Raw genomic sequence first — 24,402 nt, 5'->3', positions numbered from 1 at the left:
GGTGGGAAATATAACTATTTTGGAGATAAATGCTCAGATATAATTATATTTACAACTGCATTCAGCCTGCTTTTTTTTTTTTTTTTGGAGTAAACAGATGCCAATTCTTTCCCCTCCTCTAATGGATGCTATAAAGAGAAAAAAACAAGCAACTCTCTTCCTGGCTTCAGTAAATTCAGAGCCAAAACTCCCACTGACTTCAGACTAGAGATAACACCCAGTTGTTCTCTGTTAAATTTCTAGGGAAGTCCCTTCCATCAAACCAAATAAAACGGGCAAATATTTTGTCATTTCGAAATAGTGGGGAATATAGAGAGCATAAGATAGACCTGATTAGTTATTTAGAAGCAAATTAAATCACACTGTTTCTGTCCCCTCTGAGCAGTTTACTCAGATGAGCAGTGAACCCAGTTGGCTTCTGGGATCCATTTTTTTTCTCCTTCCTAAACTCTGTTTCAGTTGGAAGGGATCTCATCCTCCAGGTTGGTACAAACTACCTTAAACAAGAGGGTGCAATCCTAAACAATGCCATGGGAGTGATCTTGGTCTGCACAGGGCTGTGCAGAGCTGAAATGGATTCTGGAGGCCTGCATGCAGACCAGGCTTGTCACTTCCACAGACCACCCCCAGCAAACACACAGAGCTGGCAATCTACAGCATACTGGTACAATGCTGCAGATGGTGTATAATCCTTACACCTGGTTTGGCTGAAGCTAAGACACTTTTTTTTCCTCAATAACCAGTTTGTAAGGTTCATTCAGACCCTTCATTAATCTTCATTAAATTACAGTGTTTCCTGATATTCCTTGAAACTTGAATTTTAAATTACGTATTGCTAAGTTAGATTGTTAAAGGGATGCTATAGATAGAAATGGCCTGAAGGGGTAGAAAATGCCAACAACAAACGGAAGTTAATTAATCACTAACCCAGGAGAAACAGTAATGATGCCCAGCAGCAAGTTGCTAATCATTAGAGGGCCTTGTTTGCCTCTATAACGTGTCAGAGGCTGCAACAGCCTTTAATTTAGTTTTGCTCTCATTGTTGGTTGAAACCACAGAAAAGGAAACTGTCTGAGTGTGGAACAAAATTAAAATGTCACATTGAAGTTGGAAGTCCAAACCAAACTTGCTTAAAACTCGAATTGTGTGTAATCTTTTCCAAAAGAAGGGTGATAGTGTCTGGAGAGTGCTCCAGTAGATGTGTCTTTCCACGAGGACTGCAGTTAAGAGTGGTTGTGTGTATACTCACAATCTGCTGGTAGATTCACATGCCTCTTGGTTTTAAGGCAAAGCTTTTATTTATTTATTATTTATCTATCTATCTTTCCAGAAACTGCTGCTGAGTTTCTGCTGTCTGTTCCACTCCTGAAATCCATCCTCTCCTTTTTAAAATCACTTCAACCACCGCATTAGAAGAGCCTCATACATTGCCACACCTGTGAGCACAGAGCAAGCACAGGCCCCTTCTAAGTTAACTTGGAAAGGGCTCAGGACAGGCTATAGCAAAATCCAAGGAAGCTGAATTTACAGCAGCCAGGGTGGAGAGACCAGGGTTCACTACTGCAACCTATCATGAAAGCACAGAACACTGATTGGGATAAAAAAAGATGTTCTCATAAGGATTGAAATTACACATTACATTGAGTCCCTGGCCACATTACACATCCTGCAATAAATCCACTAAGTCAGAATACCAGTAGTGCCATAGGAACACAAGAAACACTGATACTGTAGATATATTCAAGAAATGGGATGTCTTGCAATGCTGCCAGAACTTTTAAGAGTGGCTTCCACAGTTATAATGTAATTTTTTGGAAGTTCTATTGGTATTTCTTGTACATATCAATTGAGAAAACAGAGGTTTTCCTTTTCTGGCTAGTCAAAGCTGAAATACTATTTCTGATACTCATGAGTGGAAATTATGATGCTACATATAGGTGGTGCTATATTTTCTGTAAGCTGATGGCACCCATTGATGTGTTGGTAATTAATCTAATAAAACAAACCATCAGTTCAAAATACTTGTCTTTACTAAGTTACCATTTATAATAAAGCATTTCTCTGTATCTTCAGGAAAAAAATAAGGTAAGAAATACCTGTATATACAACCTCTCAGATTTATGAGCTTTCAAGTATATCTTGGCTCTCATGAGTAAAATTCAAGCAGTGCTTTCAGGATTAAAGCAACTGAAATCAAACTCTTCAAGTCTTAAGTTCTGTCTTAAAATTTTATATCCTCTGGACTATAGTCCTTCTCAGGAGTTTTGGAAGCATACACTACAAACAATGTAAATATATGAAATCCATTCAAACCTACATGAGAAGATAATTTTTCATTTATTTCTTATCTTCCATTCAAACTGAATGACTCCCTTCTGTTTGCAAGTGCGTAATTTCCTGGCAAGAGTCGCATTAACAAAAATGTGTATTTTACTACAAGACTGATGTTTCTTTCATTCCCTTTAAATTTAATTTAATAGGTAGAGGAAAGGATTAGAGATGGCATTGTAAGAACAGCCAGAGAGGTCCTCTCTTCTCTAATGGCTCAGTTGTCTTATATGAAGGTTTTTATTCTAAACAGTGGAAATAAAGAAATGCTGCTTTTTAGATCTCTGTATTATGCAGGATTTTTTTCAGAATCTCTAGCAATGGGATCTCATTTAAATGCTATTTCCTCTATTACAGTAACATAGCAGCCTCTCTAAATGCCCCTTTTTTTCTTTCTGCAGAATGGTCTGCCTTCAGAACAAAACCCCTATGTCTTTAATGGTGATTTTGTCGACAGAGGGAAAAATTCTATGGAAATACTTATAATCCTATTTGCATTTCTTCTTATCTATCCCAATGATTTACACTTGAATAGAGGAAACCATGAAGACTACATCATGAACCTGAGGTATATTTTGGGGGTGGGGCAAGAAATATCTGGCCTATCACTAGAAATATTTGAGCTTTTGATTGCTACTTTAGCCACTGTGACACCCTTAAATGGAATATGTTTTATTAAGAAGTCAGGTGGAGCTTTGCCTTTTCAGCATGTGTGTGGGGAAGGAACATTCTCACTAAACACAGACATTTGAATGGCAATCATGTCTTGTCTTTATCTAATCACAATCCATTGAAGTCAGAGGGCGTAGTGCAGCTTCCAGAGTATCAAAATTGGGGAAGGACAGATGGAAGGATGATGTTTCAGTTAAAGCATGTATTTAGCGAAATCTGATATTTTACTTAACTTTAAACTAAGATTTCACTTCTCTAACCCAAGGGGCAGGTAAATATCCTACCCTATACTCAGAGGAGCTTCATCAGTTGGAGGTGTCAGTGCAGGAAAGCTGACACCCTGTTTTCTAACACAGACATTTGCACTCAGCTGTGCAGTGCAACCAAGGGAGTGAGCACAGCCAGTGGCTCCGGCTGTAGTCAAAGACAAAACGTGGAGACAAAAAGCATCTCAGAAATGTGAGAACTCCTCAGTCCTTCTCCCTACAATTCTAAACTGCCCCAGAGAGCCTTTGGGTGACTGACTGGTGGGTAACCTACTGTAGCCCTTGGATCATTTGATGTGGCACACAAAATGTATTGCTGTTTTAACACAGGCCTCTGTGTTAGCACCTGGGTCAGAGCCCCATAGGCAAGTCCTACTAGTGATCCAAAAAAGAGAATCAGTTTCCCATGATAGTTACTTTTTCAGCACATAATTGAAAATACTCCAAAAAACAACATAAACCAAGATCAGTTACCTAATCTACAAGGAGGAAAATTCCTCCCCAAAAGAGCAAAAAATATTAACTAAGTCTGTGATGGTATGGAGTGCACAGATGTGTCTTTGCTGTGCATTTTGATTAGCAGTGCTGCACATTGGTAAATTTGAAAGCTGAGTATTGTGAAAATGCCCTTTGATGAAGGATATCTTAGTGTTAAAAGAATTAGGTATCAAAATCCTTGTCCCTTGTGGGGAAAAAGACATGAAGATGGATGAAGCTCTGAGCAATCTGGTCAAGTGGAAAGTGTCCCATGCCCATGGCAGAGGGTTGGAATGAGATGACCTTTAAGGCCCCTTGCAACCCAAACCATTCTATGATATGATTCCATGATTATATGATATTTAAGACAAAAGCTCCATGAAGGTTTTGTGGGAATTTTTGCCCATCATCAGTTCCTTTGGAATTTCTCTCTGGTATCTAAAAGGTAGAGCTGGCAAAAAGAAAAAGGCCTCTTAATAATTACTAGGCTGGATTCTGTTCCCAACCTCTGTTATGCACAAGAAACAATTCAATCAGAAATTAACTCAATCTCAAGACAGAGTGGAGGAAAGCAAATTTCAGCTGAGGTGAAATGGAATGGCAGATGAGAAAGGGGGCTAGAAAACTCCAGTAAAACACCATAGCACAGGAAACCATGCAGAAGGGGCATACTGAAACCCAGTTCATGATGCTGTCCTGTTTTCAGATATGGATTCACAAAAGAAGTTTCAAAGAAGTACAAGGTAAGATTCCTCCTCCTTCCCCTATATTTTTTTGTAGTCTTGCACATGTAAAATGAAACGTGTAAACAAGAAAAAGTCAAACCAGTTTATTTAGGTGTAGCAGAGCATTACTTTAGTGATGTAGGTGAAATTATTTTGGCCTATCAGTGGAATAACTGACAAAACAATTTTAAGTGCTAGTCTCTTATGCCCAGAGATCCATGGGATGAAATAAGTAACATCCATAAGAACAATCAAGAGCACAAAAAAAGAGGTGAACATGAAAGAAAAACCGAAACACTACAGAGACAATCAAATGGCCCTAAAGTAAATGTCAGAACATGTTTGTCAGGGTTGCAGTTCAGGATATCACCTGAACAAAACTGATTATATAAACTGTAGCAGGCACTTCAGCAAAATCTTGAACTTAGAAGCAACAGAATCTGCCAGAAATAGGATCTAATGTATATATTTTACAGGACCATTGGAAACAGATTTTGAGTCTTCTGCGAGATGTTTTTAGCTGGCTTCCCCTTGCCACTATAATTGATAGCAAAGTTCTTATCCTACATGGGGGGATTTCAGACACCACGGATTTGGATTTCCTGAATGCACTTGAGAGAAATAAGGTAAGAGATCATATTCATGTGAGGGTAAGTTTGTTTTCTTTTAAAAATTTTGCGGTACGAATGCTAGGATCAGGTCATTTGCATTAGGAAAGGAAATGGCAGCAGTATATTGGCATGTAAGAAAAATAACAGTCCAATTCTTCTTCAAAATCAGGGCTTAGGAAGGCAGGTTGCAGTAGGTGTTGAGAGCCAGTTGGCTGGCTCTCCACATAACATGGGTCTTTTGACCTTAAAATAGCTAGAGCCACTTTAGATGCCTCCTCCTGCAATGATGACACACTAGCCAGAAAGTATGAAAACTACTTGATTCTTGGGCATTTCCTTGAAAAACTTTAGAAATCAATTTAGCCACATATTTCCAGCGCTGCCTTTTTTCCTGGGGCTGTGCTTCTGCCATCTGTTTTGTGGGGGAAGTTCTCCACCTGTGAGGCACTCCCTTGGCAGCAGCTGAACATTGTACATGTGGGAGAGCCTTTCAAGAAGGATCAAAATTCAAGAACTGGCCTTGATAAAACAGAATCCAAAGCTTTTCAGGGATTTAGAAGTCAAAAATGTTCATGTTTTTTTCTGAAATGATGAGCAAACACAGACCTTTCAAATCAGCTGAAAATGGTGGAGAATTTGGTCTCCATTTGAATACCTAAATCAAGATGTCTCCTTGTGATCAGGGTGCTGAGACTCCTTATAGTCAATGGAGATCCAGGAAATCTGGTGGAAATCATTACTTAGGCACATGTCTCCAGTGCTGTTCAAGGAAGTGCCCCATTGGCTAGGGATGTCCCCTCTGGCCTTAGCCTGCCTCTGAAGAAAGTCTTCTCTTGTAGGTCCCCTCCACCAGTCGCCTTTTAGGCCAGATTTGTGTCTGCCCCCCTCACAGTAATTCACAGCCATAGGGGAGCATCTCAGATGGCATAGGAGACGAATGTTTGAGCAACTTAGTGACACCCTGGCATCAGTGTCTGTGGAATCTAGAGCTATTTTTGTCATCCTCAGATTTTCTAAAGCAGAAATAAATGCTTTGCTGGACAGTCAGTTGTGTCTCTTTTTAAAGATATGAAAAAAGGCATGAACACTTCTGATCATGGGAGTCTAGGCTCCATTGGCTGCACCACTGTGCACTAAAATTGGGTGCCTAACTACAGATAGAGGCATCCTAACCATGAGCTGAGTTCTGCCCATGCTTTCACCAGGGCTCAGCTCTGCATGTTTCTGTGAAATGCAGAATTAACAGGTCAAAGTAGCTGCCACAGGAGAGTGTTGCTAATGAGACATGTGTGGGCCACAACCCAGGGCAGTGTCACTCAAGGCCAAGTGATGTATTTTAATTGGTACAGCTGGCAGCTGGCAGGTTTCAAATACCGGTCAGTGCACTAGTGAATAACCCTGTGTTGTGCATTTGTTTTGAATTAGTCCTTTTCTTTGTTAAAGAGTAAAATCCAGCGGTCTGCCAACTGTATATGTTTTATTGGTGGGTGGTTTTTTTTGGTTTGGGATTTTGTGTTTTGCTTTGGGTTTTTTGGGTTGGTTGGTTGGTTTGGTTTTGGGGTTTATTTTGGCTTTATTCTAGAAATAAGCTACTATGAGAGAATTTCAAATGAGAAGACATTCTCTGGAGGGAAACCATGTTAATGATCATTTGTGGAACCATAGTGCACCACTCCAGAAAAGCAAATGCCCATGCATGTTTGAGGGGTTTGATTTAACAGTATCATATGGTGTAATATTCCATCAATTTCACTACTGTCTTCCTGATGATCCATTTAATTTAGCAAAATTAACCTATCAGCATGGTACTGTGTCAGAGCAGAAGTGAATGGAGTTTCACCTTCCATTCAATATGAATGTATATTTTGTTTCCAGGGAAGCTGGACACTGAAGTGTCTTCCCTGAGCCCAGGCCCTACTTGCTGTATAGTGAGACCTTAAGATTTACTGTGTTTGGAATGAGTGTGTGTGTGTGGATAAGAATATGAAAGCAGCTCTGAAGAGCCTGGTTACTGATAGCTATAAAGCAAAAATTCTGCAAGTGCCAAATACCTGCAGCTTTTCCCAAACCTGTGAAATCAGGACATTATGGGAGTTAACATTAGTTGAACTCTCAAGGAGTTCTCCTGAGTACAGGAAACATGAGCTGATGTGCCTTTCAGCCAACATCTCTGTATCAACTTTTGTTGTTGTGATGGTGACTTTTTTTTTTTAAGTTGAAATCTTTGATGCGGCCACCAAAGTCAATGAGAAACAGACAGGACCAAGTGAAGAAGAGAATTCCCACTACCAAACCCAGTAAACACAATGCCAACCAGCATGTTGCAGGGAAGACACAACACAGCTCTTCATCGGGCTTCACTGAGCCTTCAGGTTCAAATTTACCTCCAGACCCCGCCCTGAAGGAATGGAAACAAGTAGGTGAAACCAAAGACTCTCTGATACCAAACCCCTCCCGCACAAACTAGGTGTTCTGTTCTGGCAGTGTGTTCATGAGTCTGAGTGAACTGCCTCTCAACAGGAAAACAGTCATTCTAAGGAATATATTAGATACCTATTAGCTTTTTTTGATGCTTTTTGTAGACCTGGTAATAAAAGCTAAAAAGGGATTTTATCCTTACAAGTAAAATTCACCCAGTATTTTCTTTTCATAGCCGTTAGGAGGAAACTGCTCAGTAGGGAATGGGTTTGCCTGCCCTCGTGTGGTTGGATCTGTTCGTACAAAAATTGTTGGTTTAAACGGGTCAGACTGCAATTGTTGGTGAGATAAAGCACCTTTTTTTGGCTGTGCTTTTGGCAGTTGAATGCTGATATAGCCCAAAAAAAGCCACCCAGCTCCTGAGACATACAGGCAGATTACTCAGAAGTGGGAAGTTTTTGTCCTCTGGCTATTCATTCTATCTTGAATATCAGAGCAAATATAGAGCTTTTGTTATACTGTAATTTAATAAATTGTGACAATATGGAAAGCTTAATTTTTCTGAAAATCTGATTTCCCAAGATACCTATCTGATCTACAAACTAACATAATGAGCACAAGCAAGGCTCCCCTTTCCCCCCAAATCTGACACTCCCCCAGCTAATCAAGCATCCACTAAGCCATGCTCACAAACATGAAGTAGAATATGTTAGTGCAAACCTTGCCCAGAAAAGTTTAAACAAGCACATTTTGAATAATGTTTGCTACTGACCAGAATTAAACCATGATAATTCATCTTCATGTCTGAACCCTGCTAAAATACTAATATGTAAAATGTCAGTTTGAAACGTGAGCTAACTGAAGACAACAAAGCCAAAGGCAACTCTTGTCATGTTTAGAGCAGGTACTCCCAAGGTAAAACCACTGACCAATGTGGTTGTCCAGTCTGTGCTGGGAAATAGAAATTGCCTCTCCTACTTACCTGTGAAGAAGGCAGCTTTTCTTCTCTTTGAATTAGCCCAGGTAATGTTTCTGGTGCACCTGCCCAAGTCTGAAAACCTCAGCTGTGAAAGGAGGTACATTGCTGAAATTCTATTTCTTCTGAAACAAAAAAGTTAATCTAAAATCTAGATAATATTTCTTAAAAAGTAGAACAAAAGTCCAAGCCCAAAAGAATATGCTCCTGAAAGGAATGAAAAACCTGAAGACCTATGTGTTTTCTCCCTGTACTGTGGGGCTTTTGCTCTGGCCACGACTTTAGACAGCCATACCCTGTTAGTCTTCCCCTACTATCAGTCCTCACTTGCTTGAGTTTGCTATTTACAGATCCTTGACATTCTGTGGAGTGATCCAAGAAGCCAAAATGGCTGTACACCAAACAAGTGTCGAGGAGGAGGCTGTTACTTTGGTCCTGATGTCACTGCCAAGCTGTTTGAGAGATATAATCTGAAGATGCTCATCAGGTCTCATGAATTTAAGCCAGAAGGTTATGAGATCAGTCATGATGGGAAGGTAAGATGCTTCCATGTAAAGTAGAATTCTCCTGTGAATTTCACAGGAACATCCACAGTAGATTTTTCTCCAAAATTTATTTTAAAAAAGACAGTCACTTTGTTAAACTGGGTTTGGGGGAACTTTGTCCTAGAGAGATGTTACAACAAATTACTGAGTTCTGAGTAACAAAATTCTTTACATCTTTAGGGAGTGAAGACTAATTTATTACTTACATGAAAACAAATGGACACCAACAAAATCCCCAACAAGAGTGGTGTGTAAAGACATGTTCTAAAGTTCAAGACATGCTCTAAGGCTCTAGAAGCCTTTAACTTACTGATTTCTCTTCTGGCCCTGCTTTTTAACGTGCTGCATTGGAAGGCCAACAAGAATCCTGAAAATCAGGTCTCTCTTAGAAAGAGGTTTCTCTTAAACAGCATGTTATATCTCACTGCTCTCTGAAGTCTGACAGGTCAAAAATAAAGGCCCAGAGCTCTGACTCAAAAGGCAAGAGCAATTTGGTGAATGACAGAATTTTATATGTAGACACATAATTTTGTAACCTGGAATTTTTTCTCAGATCAGTTTCAGAAATAAGTGTTCAGAAGAGCTGTTCTGGCCAATCCAGTTTCTTTGTTTCCATGTCAGGTTATCACCATATTCTCTGCCTCTAACTATTACGAAGAGGGCAGTAACCGGGGCGCTTACATCAAGCTGAATCCCGAGCTGACCCCGCGCTTTGTGCAGTACCAGGTCAGCAAGCTCACGCGCAGGCAGAATCTCCGGGAGAGGTAAAGCTCTGTGTTGCATGCAGTGAGCATGGACTCACTCACAGTGAGTGTACCTGCCACCAATCTAGAGCTTCACTGAATAACTGAATAGGCATCCATTTTCCTTGATTCTCACTGGTTTTCTATTTTACAATTTAAAAATTAGTACAGTAGACAAAACATGTTCTGGCAGCTTAACTTGGTTTCCTGACAAACACCCAAAGGTAATTAGGTGAGGTAAGCAGTTAGAACAGACAATTGTCAGGGACTCATAAATGGCCAGCACCTGTCTGCTTTAAGGCTGCAGTGTTAATCTGGACAAATCCTGTTATGACTTGAGTCTCATAAGTTTATCATGACAGCTTTGCCATGCCTAGTAGTGTGGTCAGATTGCTAAAGGAAAGCAGCTTAGAATTACCTGCATAAACTCAATTATCTCATAAACTCAGTTTATTCTTATGGAGCATTGTTGGTTTTATTTGGTTTGGGGTTTCCCCCTGCTGAATGTTGTGTGTTTTGGGTCATCTACTTAAACATGCTAGACCCTAAACATACTGCATGGAAAACGATATAAGAATTTTGTAATGACTGTTGAAAAGCATAACATGCAAGAGGATTTTAATCCTTTAATAATCTGCTGCTTTTTTTTCCTCCTAGGGTAGGTACAATTGAATCATCTGCCTTAAAGTCCTTACGAGAGAAGATTTATGCACACAGGTCTGAACTCATCAGTGCTTTTGCACAATACGACCCCAATGGCACAGGTACTACTCCCTCTCAGTCCACTTGCCACCATGGGGAAAACAGCTTCCATGTGTGGGAGGCAGAGGGGACAAGCCCCATGGACAGGAGTCCTGCCTGCCCCAGTGTCAGGCTGAGGGCAGCAGAGGCTGGTTGACCTTGTTTTTCATGACCACAGAGGAGGAAAGGCATTGGGAAGAGCTTAGCACAAACAGCTTGAGGGGATGAAGCTTGAAGGGGGAAAAAAACCCCTGAAAGACATGGGCAAATAAAGAAATTATGTTTGCTGTTGGATAGCTTGGGCAGGCAAATCCAGTTCCAGAAGCTCAAAGGTCACCACCACCTTCATGTAGCAGTATCTTCAGAATGATTCAGGGGGTCTCAGGGAACTGGGGGGATGTGGAATGGGTGTCCTTTTGAGTCTGGGAGGTATCTGAGGAAAGGTGCCTGCCCATGCCTCCAGCAGACACACAGCCTGCCTCTGCCTCTTGCAGACACACACTCACCTCTCATCTGAAGAAGAGTCAGTGCTAAGTTAATAGATGAACCTTTTATGCAGAAGCAAGAAGTTGATTTCTGCCACAAATACAACTTCTCCTTGTGATGGCTTCTCACTTGACAGTGTCTTTACAAGGGCACTCAATAACATGATGTTGTTTCTTTGGCCACTGAACAGCTGTTTCACATATTTCTGTGTGGTTGAGTTTTCAGCCACATGTCACTCTAATTGCAGCTCAGCTGAAACCTGATGTACTCTTCATGGCATAATCTGGCTTTCTCAAAAGGTGTTAAAACATGCTGAACATCATATCAGCATCACAACTTCGTGGCTGGAAGGGACCTGTGGAAATACCTAGTCCAACCCCCCCTGCTCCTTTGTTAGGAGGGTTTTTATCCCAGGGTTCAGAGAAAATCCTTGTATTTTGTAACCCTTTGTGCTGGTGACTGATGTGGGCTGTGTCCTGTACTTTTAAGCATGACCCGACCCCTTCTGGCAGGCAGGATTTCTGTCAATGACTGGGCTGCAGCGATGGAGTCTGTCCTACAGCTGGAACTGCCCTGGAGGATGCTGCGGTCTCAGCTAGCACAGATGAACCCAGATGGAGAAGCTGACTTCATGTCTTGTTTCTATGATTTGAAAATGGGTCAACCTATAAAAGAGGTAAAGAGGATAACACATCCTTGCAATTCTTGGAGGAACAACTTTTGGTGCAAATTGAAGCACAAGACAGTTGTTTGGCCCAACAAGTAGACATCCACAGCTGAACTAGTTGCTGAGCTTCCTTTTATAGTCACTGGAGGAAAATGAGCACTGCTAGGGTACGAATCATCATTCCCTCCTAAGGTAGATGCTTAAAATAGGTTGGATGAATCACATGCTAGAACTGCTTCTTACTTTCTCTTGGCTCTCGAGGGCGTTTAGATAACGGAGCTGAGGAGATGTGACAAATCCTGCCCAGAGCACTCAACCCTCACTCTTTGAAATGAGCATTTCAAACAGGCTCCAGAGGGAGTTCAGGCCCCTGTGGGAGGAAGTCACATTTATAGATGGACTTTTAGATGTATATTATGGTATCTGAGGTCACTTCTGCAGAGCCCAGTTACCAAATGCTGCACAGTGCTTTGGAACAGAAGTATCACCATAACTTTCCTAAACCGCAGGATCCATTCAAATCTGTACAGTGAGTGCTTTGTATGAGTGTATAGTCTATACCATCTTCCCTAGATTAACCAAGATTATTTCCACAAATAATTACTGCAGGTAGGAGGTGTGAAGGGCTCCTTTCCCCCTTACCCTGCCATCTGAAAGTGATGGGTTTTATCTGATTATTCTTCAGGGTAAGACACAGAAGTGTCATTCCAGAGAACTCAAGCATAAAGATTTAGTTTTTTACATTTGACAAATTAAACTGGGAAAATGAAAATTGGATAGTAGATATTCTGTTGGTTAAATTAACTCAAACCAAGGTCTGAATAGCTTCTTGTATGTGATTTCAAAACCAGGCTCAGCCAGCTTTGGCAGAAACACTGTGCAGGTACAGAAAGGATCTGGAGATCATCTTTAACATCATTGACAAAGATCACTCAGGTAAGTCCAGGTAACTTCACTGTGTCAGCTCTAGGGAGCCTATACCAGTTATCTTTTCCCCACTGTGTTTCCTCCTTAAGGCTTCTAAATATAGAGGAACCAGAGGTGATATAATTTCTCCAGTTTAGTGGAAACTACTTTAAGCAGTCAGGCTGCAATGATATAAGGGATGGTGCACAGAGCCTAACAAGAAAAGATTCTGACATACCCCAGCTCCAGTATTGGCTTCACTCTTTTGGGGGCTTTTCCCCCCTTCCACTCAAGTCTTACTCTTTACTGCTTTCTCAATTCCACTGTCAAAAGCATTCAATCAATACCTAAAGTAAAAATGTGCTTCAATAATGAAAGCACTAACCCCAGCATGGCAGGCAGGTAACTTTCTTGCAGTGAAGGAGTGCATGTGTGTTTATACAGGAAGGGAAAACAACACTGCCAAAAGCAACCTCTTGTCTGTCTCCTTTAGGTTTGATTTCTCTTGAGGAATTCAGCCAGACATGGAGACTGTTTACTTCTCACCTGGGCATTGATATACAGGATGACTCCATTGACAAGTTAGTCCTCAGCATAGACTACAACAAAGATGGCCACATTGACTTCAATGAATTTTTAGAGGCCTTTCATGTTGTTCACAGACTTGAGAAAAAGGGAACCTCTTGAAAAGGCAGAACTTCTTGTGGGTTGTCTTGGAAGCTCAGCTTGCTGTCATTAGTCATAAAGGGGCTGCTTGACAGGGTCACAGTGCAAGCCTTTATTTAGCCCTTCCTGGATGATCTTTACCTGCTAATAATGGGATAGAGGAGATGAAAACCCACACTTACAGTATTACTGTGTCACTGCCACACACTGCCAGCACCTTACAATTCATCCCCTCCTCTTGGCATCCCCCCATCAATCTAATCCCTGAACATTGCCAAGGTCATGCCTACAGCTGTGTAGGGAGAGGGACTTTGGTATGTGTCTGCCAGCAGTCCTTAGCTGAGAGCATTGATAACCACAAGGAACATATCAGAGCCACTCTGGTGATGGAACAGGCACAAGAGAGAGCTGGCTGTGGGGTGTCCATTGCAGGAGAGGAAAACAGGGAGGAAGCATCTGGTTAAAATTGATAGTTCTGCATTTAATCTTGCTCTTTGCATGATGCAGAGGAATTAAATTATTCCAGGTCAATCTCTTATCCTTCTAAAAGTTTACAGGCACAACTTAGAGGATCTTGGTTGAAAGGTGTTTACACTTGCACTAGATTTCCTCTTGCCTCTGGTTACTTTTCTCCATATTTGTTGGGATTTGGAGCTCTGAAACAATCATAACCGTTTCTGAGATGGAGCCAGGCTCTTCACAGTGGTGCTGAGCAGCAGGACAAGAGGCAATGGGCAGAAACTGATGCACGGGAAGTTCCACCTGAACATGAGCAAGAACTTTCCTTGCAGTGACTGAGCACTGGAACAGAATGCCCAGAGAGGGTGTGGAGCCTCCCTCACTGGAGGTATTCCAGAACCACGTCGATGTAGTCCTGTGCTCTGTGTTATGGGATGGCCTGTCTGAGCAGGTGATTCATTGTGGTCTCTTCCAGCATGACCCATTCTGGGATTTGATGATTCCGTGCTAACTCGTGACCTTGATGAAGGCTAAATCCACAGCATGTTAATGCAACACATGATAGATCACAGAATAAAGCTTTAGCTTTCTGAGCAATGCCTAAGGGGGGTGTCTCTGCCTGTGTTTTGTAGCCTGCCCCAATCACCATAGAACACTCTTCCTGAAGATGAACTGGATTACTTAAAAAGAGAAATGAGTAAGAACACAAGAGTAAACATTTTTTGATACTACCAAATCTAAATATTCTTGCACATAGTTAAACATAAATTCTTGACCAAGAAAAGGAAACAGAAATTCTGAAATTAAGTTTTTGGAAGGCAGCAAGATTGAAGACTCTTGCAGTCACATTCCTGTCTCCTTTCCCTGACTGCAAATCGATATTCCCATTGCTGCCAATACCACCCTGTCAATTCCCAAGGGGGAGAAGTCAGGAAATCTGGACCTAATTCTCTTGCATCTTTCACTCAGAAAGCAACATCAGGTCAGGAGCTTTTTGGTAACTGTATTACCTCATTCAACCTCAGTAAATCCAAAGCATATAAAGTGCTTTTTGGGTAGGAAAAAGTTCCAACCTATTCCCTCTTTAAATTTTAATAGCTAAAGATGAGCTAAGTAAAGCAGCTCGGTTTCATTTAATAGAAGTGTTGAAAGTACAAAAAAAGCATCCTTCCAAGTTTATCATCCCAGAATGTAACAGCAGCCCCAGCTTAAGGCACTGCTGTCTCTCTTTAATCTTATTTTCTACTATTAAATACAGAACACTTTTCCAGAAGTATTTTGTAACTTGACACATGAATGAACAAACATGCACAAACTAATTTCTACTGCCTTGGAGGAGGGGAAAGAAAAATCTTTAATAGTACAAACAAAATTTACAGTGAAACTTTAATAGCATTGGTAATACATAATGTATATTTTTAGCATGCAGTTCTTCTGATCTATGCACTGTGATGATCAGTCCCACCTTATTCCAGTGGAGTTACAAAAAGGCTCCACTTACAATGGGCAAACACCTCTGTGTGTGGTGGGATCTCGCTTCCCACTGTTGGCTTCCATGCGGTGGGCATGAAGTGACAAGGTGGAACTGGACATTGCAGCTCTGGAGTCCCCCTTTGCCACCTGCCCCAGTAAAGAGGACAAAACTGGGCTGTACAGTGAGACACAGGGGCTCTGAAGGACGGCTGGCAGCCTCCAGTGTGGATGTCCCCCACTAAGGACACATTCCTGAACCTGGCATGAAGGGGACTGGCCTTGAGGGATCACTTCCTGAGAGGGGATGCCAAGGTACAGTCACAGCACAGCTTCGCTCAGCAGGCAGTGAGAGCCCTTTGGGGATGCAGGACTGAGGTATGAGAGCAGCTGAATCATTGAGCCAAACCAGAAAGCCTGTCCTGTCAGCTGCTGGTGGCATAAAGGGCCCCCTGGCCCCTGACAGAAGGGGGGTGGCACAGGGAGTAACTGTGAAACATCTAACGCTGGGAATAAATGCCACTTGAGACTGAAACTGGGAGTGGGGAAAAGCCCTGCTGCTTGTACTTAAATCCAAACTGTTTGAGTAGAAGCTCTTCTTTTATAACCCACATCCTCAATCCCTTTTTTTAGTCATGATTCTATGCAGCAGCCACTTAATATTCCAGATGTGAGTGGTCCTTTAAGCAATACCTGAATCAGCCTGCAGATGAGTGCCAAGTTCTCACCCGACAGCTACAGCTGCCACCACTGGCAGCATCTCTCTCCTGCTTTCTGGGCAACTCTGCTCCTACCTGCCAGCCACTCCAGAAAGTGCCCAAGGTTGGACTTGCACTGACTCAGTGAAGCTCTTGCTTCACTCAAGGCCCTGGCTGCTGCCAGAGGGGTGACACATTCCTGCAGTGTCCCATGCCCACATGGGGCAGGCCAGGTCTTACACTGCCCCACAGAAAGTGGCTGCCCCTTTGCAGGGCAGCCAAGGACTGTGTGGCTCACCTGCACCTTCCAGGAACAAGCTGGACTCTTTCCCTGAGAAAGGAGACTACAATTAGCAGGAGAGAAGCCAGACAAACTTTGTACTCCTCCCATTCAGTTTTCACAGTAACCTGTGGGACCAGCAGCTGAGGGAGATCAATGGCACTTTTGATCTGTTTAGTTTGACAAACCCATGTCCCTGCTGGCAGCAGGGGGAATGCAACAGTGTGAGCAGGGGGGACACTGGCCTGGGGAGCAGGGCTGGGGCCAGCATGCGGTATGAGCTCTGAGCTGGACACAGGTCCTTATTCTGCCAGCTCCTGTGCAGCTGTGCCTCACCCTGCAAGTAACAGAAGTTTGCCTTCCACTGGCCTTGTGTTTGAGTACCACCCTTCACCACCAGATAGATACCTAAACTCTTCAAATTACCACATAAATACTTTCCAATTGCCTGCATTCCACGTGGTAATTTATTGTGATCATCATGAATATAACATGACCTAGGTCATACTGTGAATTTGATGGTAAAGACACCAATGACACTCCCATTTAAAAACAAAGAGGTGTTAAGGGGTGTCCAGGTATGTTAGGCCATACATTTTATACTTTAGACTTCAATGCAGCTGCATGGAAAACCAACATCAGCCATCTTGTTTCTGAAAACAAATTCATACATTAGGTTAAAAAAAAAAGAAGTCTGAGCAAAAAATCATCTTGCATCTCTCTCAATCTAGGATTCAAGAAGAAAAGTAAAAATAACTGCTACTAGTTTTTGTATGATACCAGGTAGAATAAAAAAACATCACCTTGCTCTTGTTGTGCTTATACTCTGCACTGTCACATCTGCTTAAACTAGACAAAGGATTTTACTTCCTTTCACTGGGAAACAAGCCAAGTGAACTCTCACAATACATATAAAAAGTTAAAAAACCCACACCAAATAATAACAAAGGCAAACCCTTACAAAACAGGCACCACGCCAATAAAATAACTTCCACACCCAAGTGCTAATTGTACCTGAACTGTCACTTTATACTGGCCCCTGCACAGGCCCATGGTTCCCATGGTGGCTAACACAGCACTCCTGGTCCTCTGGACTACCAAACTCCTCTGGTCTCTGAAAAAACATGAAATCACCTCACACTAAGGCCTCCCACACCTCCACTCTCTTGAGCCAGTTCCCAGGTACTGCTATAGCAGCAGTGACTGTGTAGAGGGACAGCAGGCAGGCTGTCAGGCTTATATAGCTCAGAAAATATCTATTTTTACAGGCCTATCTGCTCCTTTCACCTCTACCTGGCAAGACAGAATTGCTCTGATCCTTTCTGCTCACATGGCAGCAGTGCTACTGAGGGAGCCTGTCCGTGGCCATGGGATGCTGAAGCTACTGCCACTTTCCTAAGCTGTTAGCCAGATGCTGACATGTGGCTGGTGGCAAAGCCAGCACCACAGGCACAAGGAAAACCACAGCCAGTGCCTGGGGTAAGGCAGGGTTTCCCTCTCCAGAGGCTGCCAAACTCTGTTTTCAGTTTATAAATGGCCATGGAGTAATTTCCATGCAGGATGCACCCACTCCCTGCAGCACCTCAGAGCTTCCAGCTGACAGCATTAACCTGGGAACTGTCTGCAGGGAGACTTCCAGGCAGCCCAACCCCTAATTACATGAGACCAGTGTGACTTCAAACTAAAAAGAAGAAAGAAAAAATGACAAAGGAAATAAAAAGAAAAAAAAAAAAAAGAAAAAAAACCAAACCAAAACAAAGAGAAACATCAAAGCCTTCCATAAACTCATGCTACACTGGAAAAGCCACAATTATGCCATTCTTAACTCTGAGGCTGTTTGTGAGGGAAATGATCAGGAGACTTGGAAAGGGTGCTCAAGTGGATGAGGTTTATCTTGCTCCATTCAGAGGAAAGGATTACAGGCATAAAACTGTCTGTCACACTGGAGAAGCTGGAGTCTTGAGATTTTGCCTCCAAAGTCCTGGGGATGCAGGGAAGGAAGCTATTCAGATTAAAGACAGATGCAGCTTCCTGACAGAGGCTATCCTCTCAAATTAGTGGATATTGTAGGATATTTGTCCCTGCTGGCATTAGCCCTGCACTGACTAGGTGCAAATGAGAAGAGAATCAGGATAAAAGTGTATTAGAAATATCACCACGTTATTTCAAGTTACTCTTACTCCTCTAATTTACATTTCCCTGGATGTTTCACACTGTGCATTAGTGATTCACAACGATGTACATTTACACACAGCAGGAGAAAAATTAATGAATTCCATCACTTCCCTTATTTGTGAGACTCTATGCCTGAGATGCAGCTCCCTTGTTTTATTATGCCTTTTGATCTCCACAGAGTAATCTGTTTCCCCCTTGGCAGAACTGTATAATTCTTGCTAATTTAATATGAATTACATTTATGCACTTTGGGCAGAATAAGCCTCACTATTTGTTATTTCTCACACACTCTCCTAAAACCAGGCCAAATTCCAGCTCCCTGTCCCCAGCAGTAGGTGTGCACAGAGCATCCCCAGCAGTGCCAAATGCTGAGTGAGTGCATGGCACACACACAGGCAGCAGCCAAGGGGTTTGTGACAGGGAACTGGGGAGGAAGAGCCTCTGAGCCTTTCCTCCCATGTGAGGCTTCACTTACTGCATTGCACAGCCTGTGCTGGGCAGGAAATCGTGTAAATAAATAATTATGGCTTTTGTTAGGTAAGTCATGGTGCCATAGGCTCCGCTGGGAGCACTATCATAAAAAAAGTGGCAAATTCCTGTGGCTGCATCTTTCTCCAAGATACTACCAGTAGCTCCAAATGATTTCTGTAAAGACACAAGCAAAAGTAGAGCAAGTTAGGCATGCATGCTTATTTATTGGAAAAAAACCCCACCATATTATGATTTTCTATTTGTGCTGAATACTGAAAGCAATTCTCTTTCCCCACATGAAAACCCTAATCAGGATTACAATGGGGCCCACATGACTTAGTTGGATCAGTGCAAGTAAATGAAGAACATATAACTTCATGGATTTTTGTCCTTTGGGGAGGAATGTGTGGGATTACTCAAACATTGGTAATAGTAATGCCTTGATAAAGCAGGACTTCACTTCAATCTACCCTTGTACTTCAGAGCTTGTTATCCACTACAAAATTATTCCCTTTAAATCTCCCATGATTCTTACATTAGTTTTCCCAAATATATTTCCAGAAGATACTTAAGTGATTTGGCCTGTCTTTGTAGGAGAAAGAGCCAGGACAAAATCAAGTTCATCACACACATTAAAAAAAGAGCAGAGGATAATTTTGAAAGGAGGAGGCTTCCTCCCACTGCCCTTTGAGCTCACCAGCTCTTGCAGAAAGAGGTCATTGGCCATGTGCACGATTCTGTCCACGTGGATGATGCCCCCGATGCTGTTCACCTCGATGTCCGACAGGAACGTCAGGACCAGAATGGCCTCCACCAGCAGCTGCCTGTACTCGGGCTGGGGGACGTGGTTCAGCACTGACTCCACGTGCACTGCAAACTTGATTTCACACGGGGTCATCTGGCAAATTTGAGTGCAAATGGAAAGACAAACTGCCAAATCCAAAAGACTATCTCCTCACCTCCTGCAAGCACTGAAACATATGCTCCTCTCTGCACATGGGGGCAGACTGACTGAAGCGAACAAAGTGTTTGTGCAGCTTTAGCACTTACAGAAAGTTTTCGTGTTGCTAGACCTGATTCTGCAAACAGTTACACAACGTCCAGAGCCTGCTCCAGCCCTGCACCCCATCACACACACATCTCACTTACACTCAGTGCTGCTGAGGCTTAGCTGGCTCATTAACTCTTTGCTCCTCAGGCTGTGATCTCACACACCCTGCCTTGTACGTATCTTCCTGGCATTGCAGGTGAGTTGCAAAGCCAAACTTAGTACTGAGTTTTAAAAACAACCACCTGCTTAGAGGGGGGATTTTTAAATCACCCCTGAGCTTTGCCATGCAGGAATAGCACTATTCTGTTTGCAGAGCAGCTTAATTTGCAGTGGCATATCTCTGTGGATATTATGTTGCCTTAGGAAGTTTGTGCTTATTTTATTCAATTGCTTTAAACAGCAAAATTAGATACTGTCCAGGTTTGACAGGCTAAAAATAGAAGACTCTTTATCTACACAATAGGGATAAATAAAGCTCTCGTTTCTGAAAAAAAAGCCACAACCCCACCATTTAAATTTGGCAGAAAATTTCAGCTCCTCTCTTCAGCTGTTACCACTGTTACCACAGCTCCTCAGAAAAGAAGGAAGCCAGAGACAAATCTGAGGGAAACACTCAGGAGAACAGTCTTGGGCACACAAGTAGTACTCTTGCACTGATGGATTCCTATTCACAAGAGTTTGTTTTATAGATGTGAATTCAAAATTTGCCAGAGCCCCTAAAGACAGAATCCAGCCAAGAAAAAAAATAAGGAAATATTATGGATTTAAAGAGCTAAAGCTTTGGTTAGAAACAATCATCCTTAACTGGTATTTACTTCTGAGACTGTGAAGCCAAAATACACTGCCTGCTGTTGCAGCATGTAAAAAAAATAAGTGGCAAGCAACATGTCCTCTTTATTCCAGCAAGTCTGTGCTGCCTCACCTTCCCCCCAAAGGGCTGGGTCAGCCACCCTCTCTGGAGCCTCCCAGTGGGCACAGGGGGGCAGCAAGGGTGTGAAAAGGTAGGCTCAGCAAAGGGAAAACTTGTCACAAGCTCCTCCCAGGCCTGCCTGGCAGGAATTCACATGCACAGACCCAGAGAAGCTGGCAGAAGTGCTGGGGGAAGGTCTAGATGTTTTAAAAGTAAAACCAAGGATCTGTAACAGCTGCATCTTACACTGTCAATCCAAATATTCAGACATGTGGCTAGAAAATCATGGGCATTTTACTGTACCTCTCTGGTGGTTGAAGAAGGAAGGACATACCCATCAATGGACAGACCATGGCACTGAAACATTTCAAGAGTGAACAGAAATTACAGTTCTTGCAAGTCAATCTGAGGGTTCTCTGTTCTAAGCCAATATGTAACAACTTTCAGTTAGGGGAAAAAAAAAGCAAAGCAAAAAAACCCCAAATGACACAAAAAGCCCTGTAAAAAATATTATTTTATCCTTCCTGAAGAAGTTGTTACGTAACTGGCAAAGATTAGAAGTAGCCTGACATGACACATCAGAGCATGCTGTGCTCCAGCCCAGCTAATGAAGCAGAGCACTTCAGGAGCCACTACAGCAAAGGCACACAAAGGAGGGAACAAATCAATGGGAGCATTCTGCTGGAAGGAGTTTGGAAATAAAAGATAACACAAAAAGCAAGACAACAGATCACAAAAGCAAGAACCTTTTTTCATTGTCACTAGAACAACATTTAGTTATGTGTTTCAGATCCAGGACACCACACCTCAGGATGTCAACCACTGGGGGAGAGAAATAACAAGTGGTATAAAGGAAACAATGACAGAACCTTAATGGTGAGAAGGCAGGTTAAAGAGGGACACATCTGGGTATGTGAGGTATAGAATAGAAACATACCAAGAAGAGGAGACAGATTTTAAAATCAAAAAGATTTTAAGAATGAAATATTGAAGATAAGCACAATTCATTTTAACAGCCAGAAAAAACATACAATTACTTCCAGCTATTACATTAGGTCAGAAGTGATGCTCACTCTGCTGGAAGATCCTATTAGTAAATAGCCAAGAGGTCATATATGATTTGTCTTGGCTGACATCAACACTAACAGCTTCAGTGTAAGGGATTTTTAGAAGGACAAACCAGCCTAAATTGGTGATGCACTCTTTTCCCAACTAAGCAAGCATGAACAGCTCAGTGCTGCAAGGTGCCAAATACTGGCCTGTATCCAGCAAAGCAGAAAAACAGGTGCATAATCACTTTAAAATAAGTTAAAATTTGTAATTCCTCTCTCCTTTTTCCTGGAGAGTTGCTTTTTTTTTTTTCTTTACATTTCTATACCCCTGATATCCAAGGAGCTGGCAAGGACTTACTTTTCACTTAAAACCAACCAAACAAAAAAGGGTAAGAATGCCATACAGCTAAGAAGATCCAGCAAGAGGTCTCAGTATATTCTGGAAGAGTTAGAGCAGTTTCCTACTTCATTTCTTACAGCCTTTCTGGCCTGAAGCACAGAGCTGCATTGCAGTGCAGTGTCCTTTAGGTGCACTGACAATGTACATTAGCCCAGGGCATGCACAACAGGCAGCAGTGGAACAGAGTCATTCAGCCAAAATTCAGGATTGATGGTTTCAGAGAAAAACACACTTTCAAAGAAACACATGAGCTTGTGTTAATGGAACCCTTTCATGTTCAAGAGACACCCCTCTACCAGCCATTCTGGTTTCCACCTGTCAACCAACTTCTACTCCTGGCAAGATGCCACCCCTGGACCACCACCTTCCTGAGTTACAGCTTGTTTGCTTCCTCCACAGCATCCAGCTTACCTTCTGAAGGATCTTCCACACTTTCTCATAAAAGCCAACAGGAACTCTGTTAATAGCACCATCCAGCCTCCTTCTGCGCAGCCACTGCCCTTTTCTGTCACCCCAGCTCATGTCCCCACTGGAGCCAGTTGGAGAAGAACTGGTGGGAGAGGATGGAGTACTGCCCCTCTGTAAGGACATTAAAGCTTTGGTTAGTTGCTTTCTACTATCCCAAGTGCCACTCCTGGCCAATACATTTCTGTTCTAATGCTACCTTGAAACCAGGGAAAAATACAGGCCTTGGTGTCATACAGGATGATGGGGTGGGACTGATCCTTCACCCCCATCTCTCCCCTTTGCAACAAGCTTCATTTCTCAAGTACTTCCATCATTTCTCAACAAAACAGGCAAGCACTTCAACGTGGCATAACCCAGTCAGCTTCACTGCTTGGTTTAATGCAACATCTGACTATTTTAACAAGCCCAACTTGCCTCCAGGGCAGTGTCACTGGTGTGCAAGGTGGGGGGATCTGCAGGTAGGTCCCATTCACTTGGACATGGGGCTCAGTGCTGTAAAAGTATCAAAGGATTCATAAGTCCAGCAAGAGAGGCCCTCATGCAAAAGCTCCATTAAAGTAAGTAGATTAAAAATTGACTTAATGAAGCCACAAAATCATCATGCCTGCCTCTCTGTAAGTATTAGTCTTGTTTCCTTTATTACCTTTGTTGCTTTATTATTTTACTCTACCAGGTCTGAACACTAAGTTAGGCAGCAGGTAATTTTCAAACTTGGGGCAATACCACCAAATTGCTGTTGTGATTTTCACACACACAGTCTGCCCATTCCTTGCATTCACAGAGACTGTACTCTTCTGTGTTCTCCTTCCTTTTTGACATCTATTACTTTCAGCCCAGAAAGGACTTCACTGAAAGTGCCATCTTAAATCCCCTTATCTCCAAATAAGAAGCTACCTGAGCAATGTAATGGGGAAGGAGGAAAATGACTGCAAACTGCATGTTTGGAAAGTGCAGGCTCGTAGACTCTACATAGCCAAGTTCTGCAAAAAAGTCCCCATCAGCAAACAGTTCATTTCCATTGCTACTAGTGTCCATGAGGCAGACATGGTGTTCCTTTGATGTTCCAATGTTTGCTGTTCCTTTGCCCTGCCAACTGACCGTGACAGACAGAACTTCCTGTAGCTGTGTTTTTAGGGCATTTGGGAGGTGTGCCACTGACAGTAAGTCTGAAGAGGCAGCCAGTGAGAGCTTAAGAAGAGCTACAGTTCTCTGCCTTGAAAGAAGATGACTTCTTGAAGAGATACCCATGCAACCCCTATCTCAGCAACTGGAAGCTATTCTGGGCTCTCCACTGTCCAGAGGCTGTCAGCATAAATCAACACTGCATTACTTTTACATGCTGAAGACACCTGTAACAATCCACTATCAGGTACCTAAATCTGCTATAGTACTTTATCTGCTACAACTGCTTAAGCTTCAGAAGAACTAAGTGGATCTAAATGTGAGACTCAACTTCTATTAGGACATTACGTATAAGAATTGGTTCCCAATGGAGACAAGACAAAGAGGTAGGGTTTGAAAACAAGGTTTTAGGCAGGAGAAGACAGAAGAGATGTCTAGAACCAAGACCCTTACACACAAACACACAGGGTGAAGAGCAGGTGCAGAGCTACAGGTGGTGTTTTACCGTGGAAGCAAACATGCTGCTGGACATGGAGTGCCCCTCATGAAAGAACTACAAAACAAAACCAGACACCAACGTCAGACAGGCAGGAGAACAGAACACAGACAAGGTCAGGTA

At 42.5% G+C, this 24,402-nt stretch overlaps 2 protein-coding genes across 4 annotated transcripts in view; one reads left to right on the top strand and one right to left on the bottom strand.

The window, feature by feature from the left end:
• Positions 1 to 14,290, top strand: part of PPEF1 (protein phosphatase with EF-hand domain 1) — a 34,720-nt gene extending 20,430 nt beyond the window's left edge. For all 3 annotated transcript variants that reach the window (XM_036385509.1, XM_036385501.1, XM_036385519.1), the window contains 10 exons: positions 2,730 to 2,896; positions 4,450 to 4,486; positions 4,945 to 5,094; positions 7,295 to 7,495; positions 8,824 to 9,009; positions 9,640 to 9,782; positions 10,419 to 10,525; positions 11,501 to 11,664; positions 12,507 to 12,591; positions 13,055 to 14,290. In XM_036385509.1, coding sequence (XP_036241402.1) covers positions 2,730 to 2,896; positions 4,450 to 4,486; positions 4,945 to 5,094; positions 7,295 to 7,495; positions 8,824 to 9,009; positions 9,640 to 9,782; positions 10,419 to 10,525; positions 11,501 to 11,664; positions 12,507 to 12,591; positions 13,055 to 13,248 — 1,434 coding nt within the window. In that variant the 3' untranslated portion in view covers positions 13,249 to 14,290. The remainder of the gene's footprint in view (positions 1 to 2,729; positions 2,897 to 4,449; positions 4,487 to 4,944; positions 5,095 to 7,294; positions 7,496 to 8,823; positions 9,010 to 9,639; positions 9,783 to 10,418; positions 10,526 to 11,500; positions 11,665 to 12,506; positions 12,592 to 13,054) is intronic.
• Positions 14,291 to 15,016: 726 nt separating this feature from the next.
• Positions 15,017 to 24,402, bottom strand: part of PHKA2 (phosphorylase kinase regulatory subunit alpha 2) — a 47,533-nt gene continuing 38,147 nt past the window's right edge. The window contains exons 28-31 of the mRNA XM_036385486.1: positions 22,605 to 22,772; positions 21,045 to 21,098; positions 19,478 to 19,678; positions 15,017 to 18,954 (exon numbers count right to left, since the gene is read on the bottom strand). Coding sequence (XP_036241379.1) covers positions 18,781 to 18,954; positions 19,478 to 19,678; positions 21,045 to 21,098; positions 22,605 to 22,772 — 597 coding nt within the window. The 3' untranslated portion in view covers positions 15,017 to 18,780. The remainder of the gene's footprint in view (positions 18,955 to 19,477; positions 19,679 to 21,044; positions 21,099 to 22,604; positions 22,773 to 24,402) is intronic.

This window comes from Molothrus ater, chromosome 2 (assembly GCF_012460135.2).
Source record: "Molothrus ater isolate BHLD 08-10-18 breed brown headed cowbird chromosome 2, BPBGC_Mater_1.1, whole genome shotgun sequence".
Lineage (NCBI taxonomy): Eukaryota > Metazoa > Chordata > Aves > Passeriformes > Icteridae > Molothrus > Molothrus ater.
The sequence above is the reverse complement of the archived record's forward strand: the minus strand, read 5'-3'. Positions and strand labels throughout refer to the sequence as shown.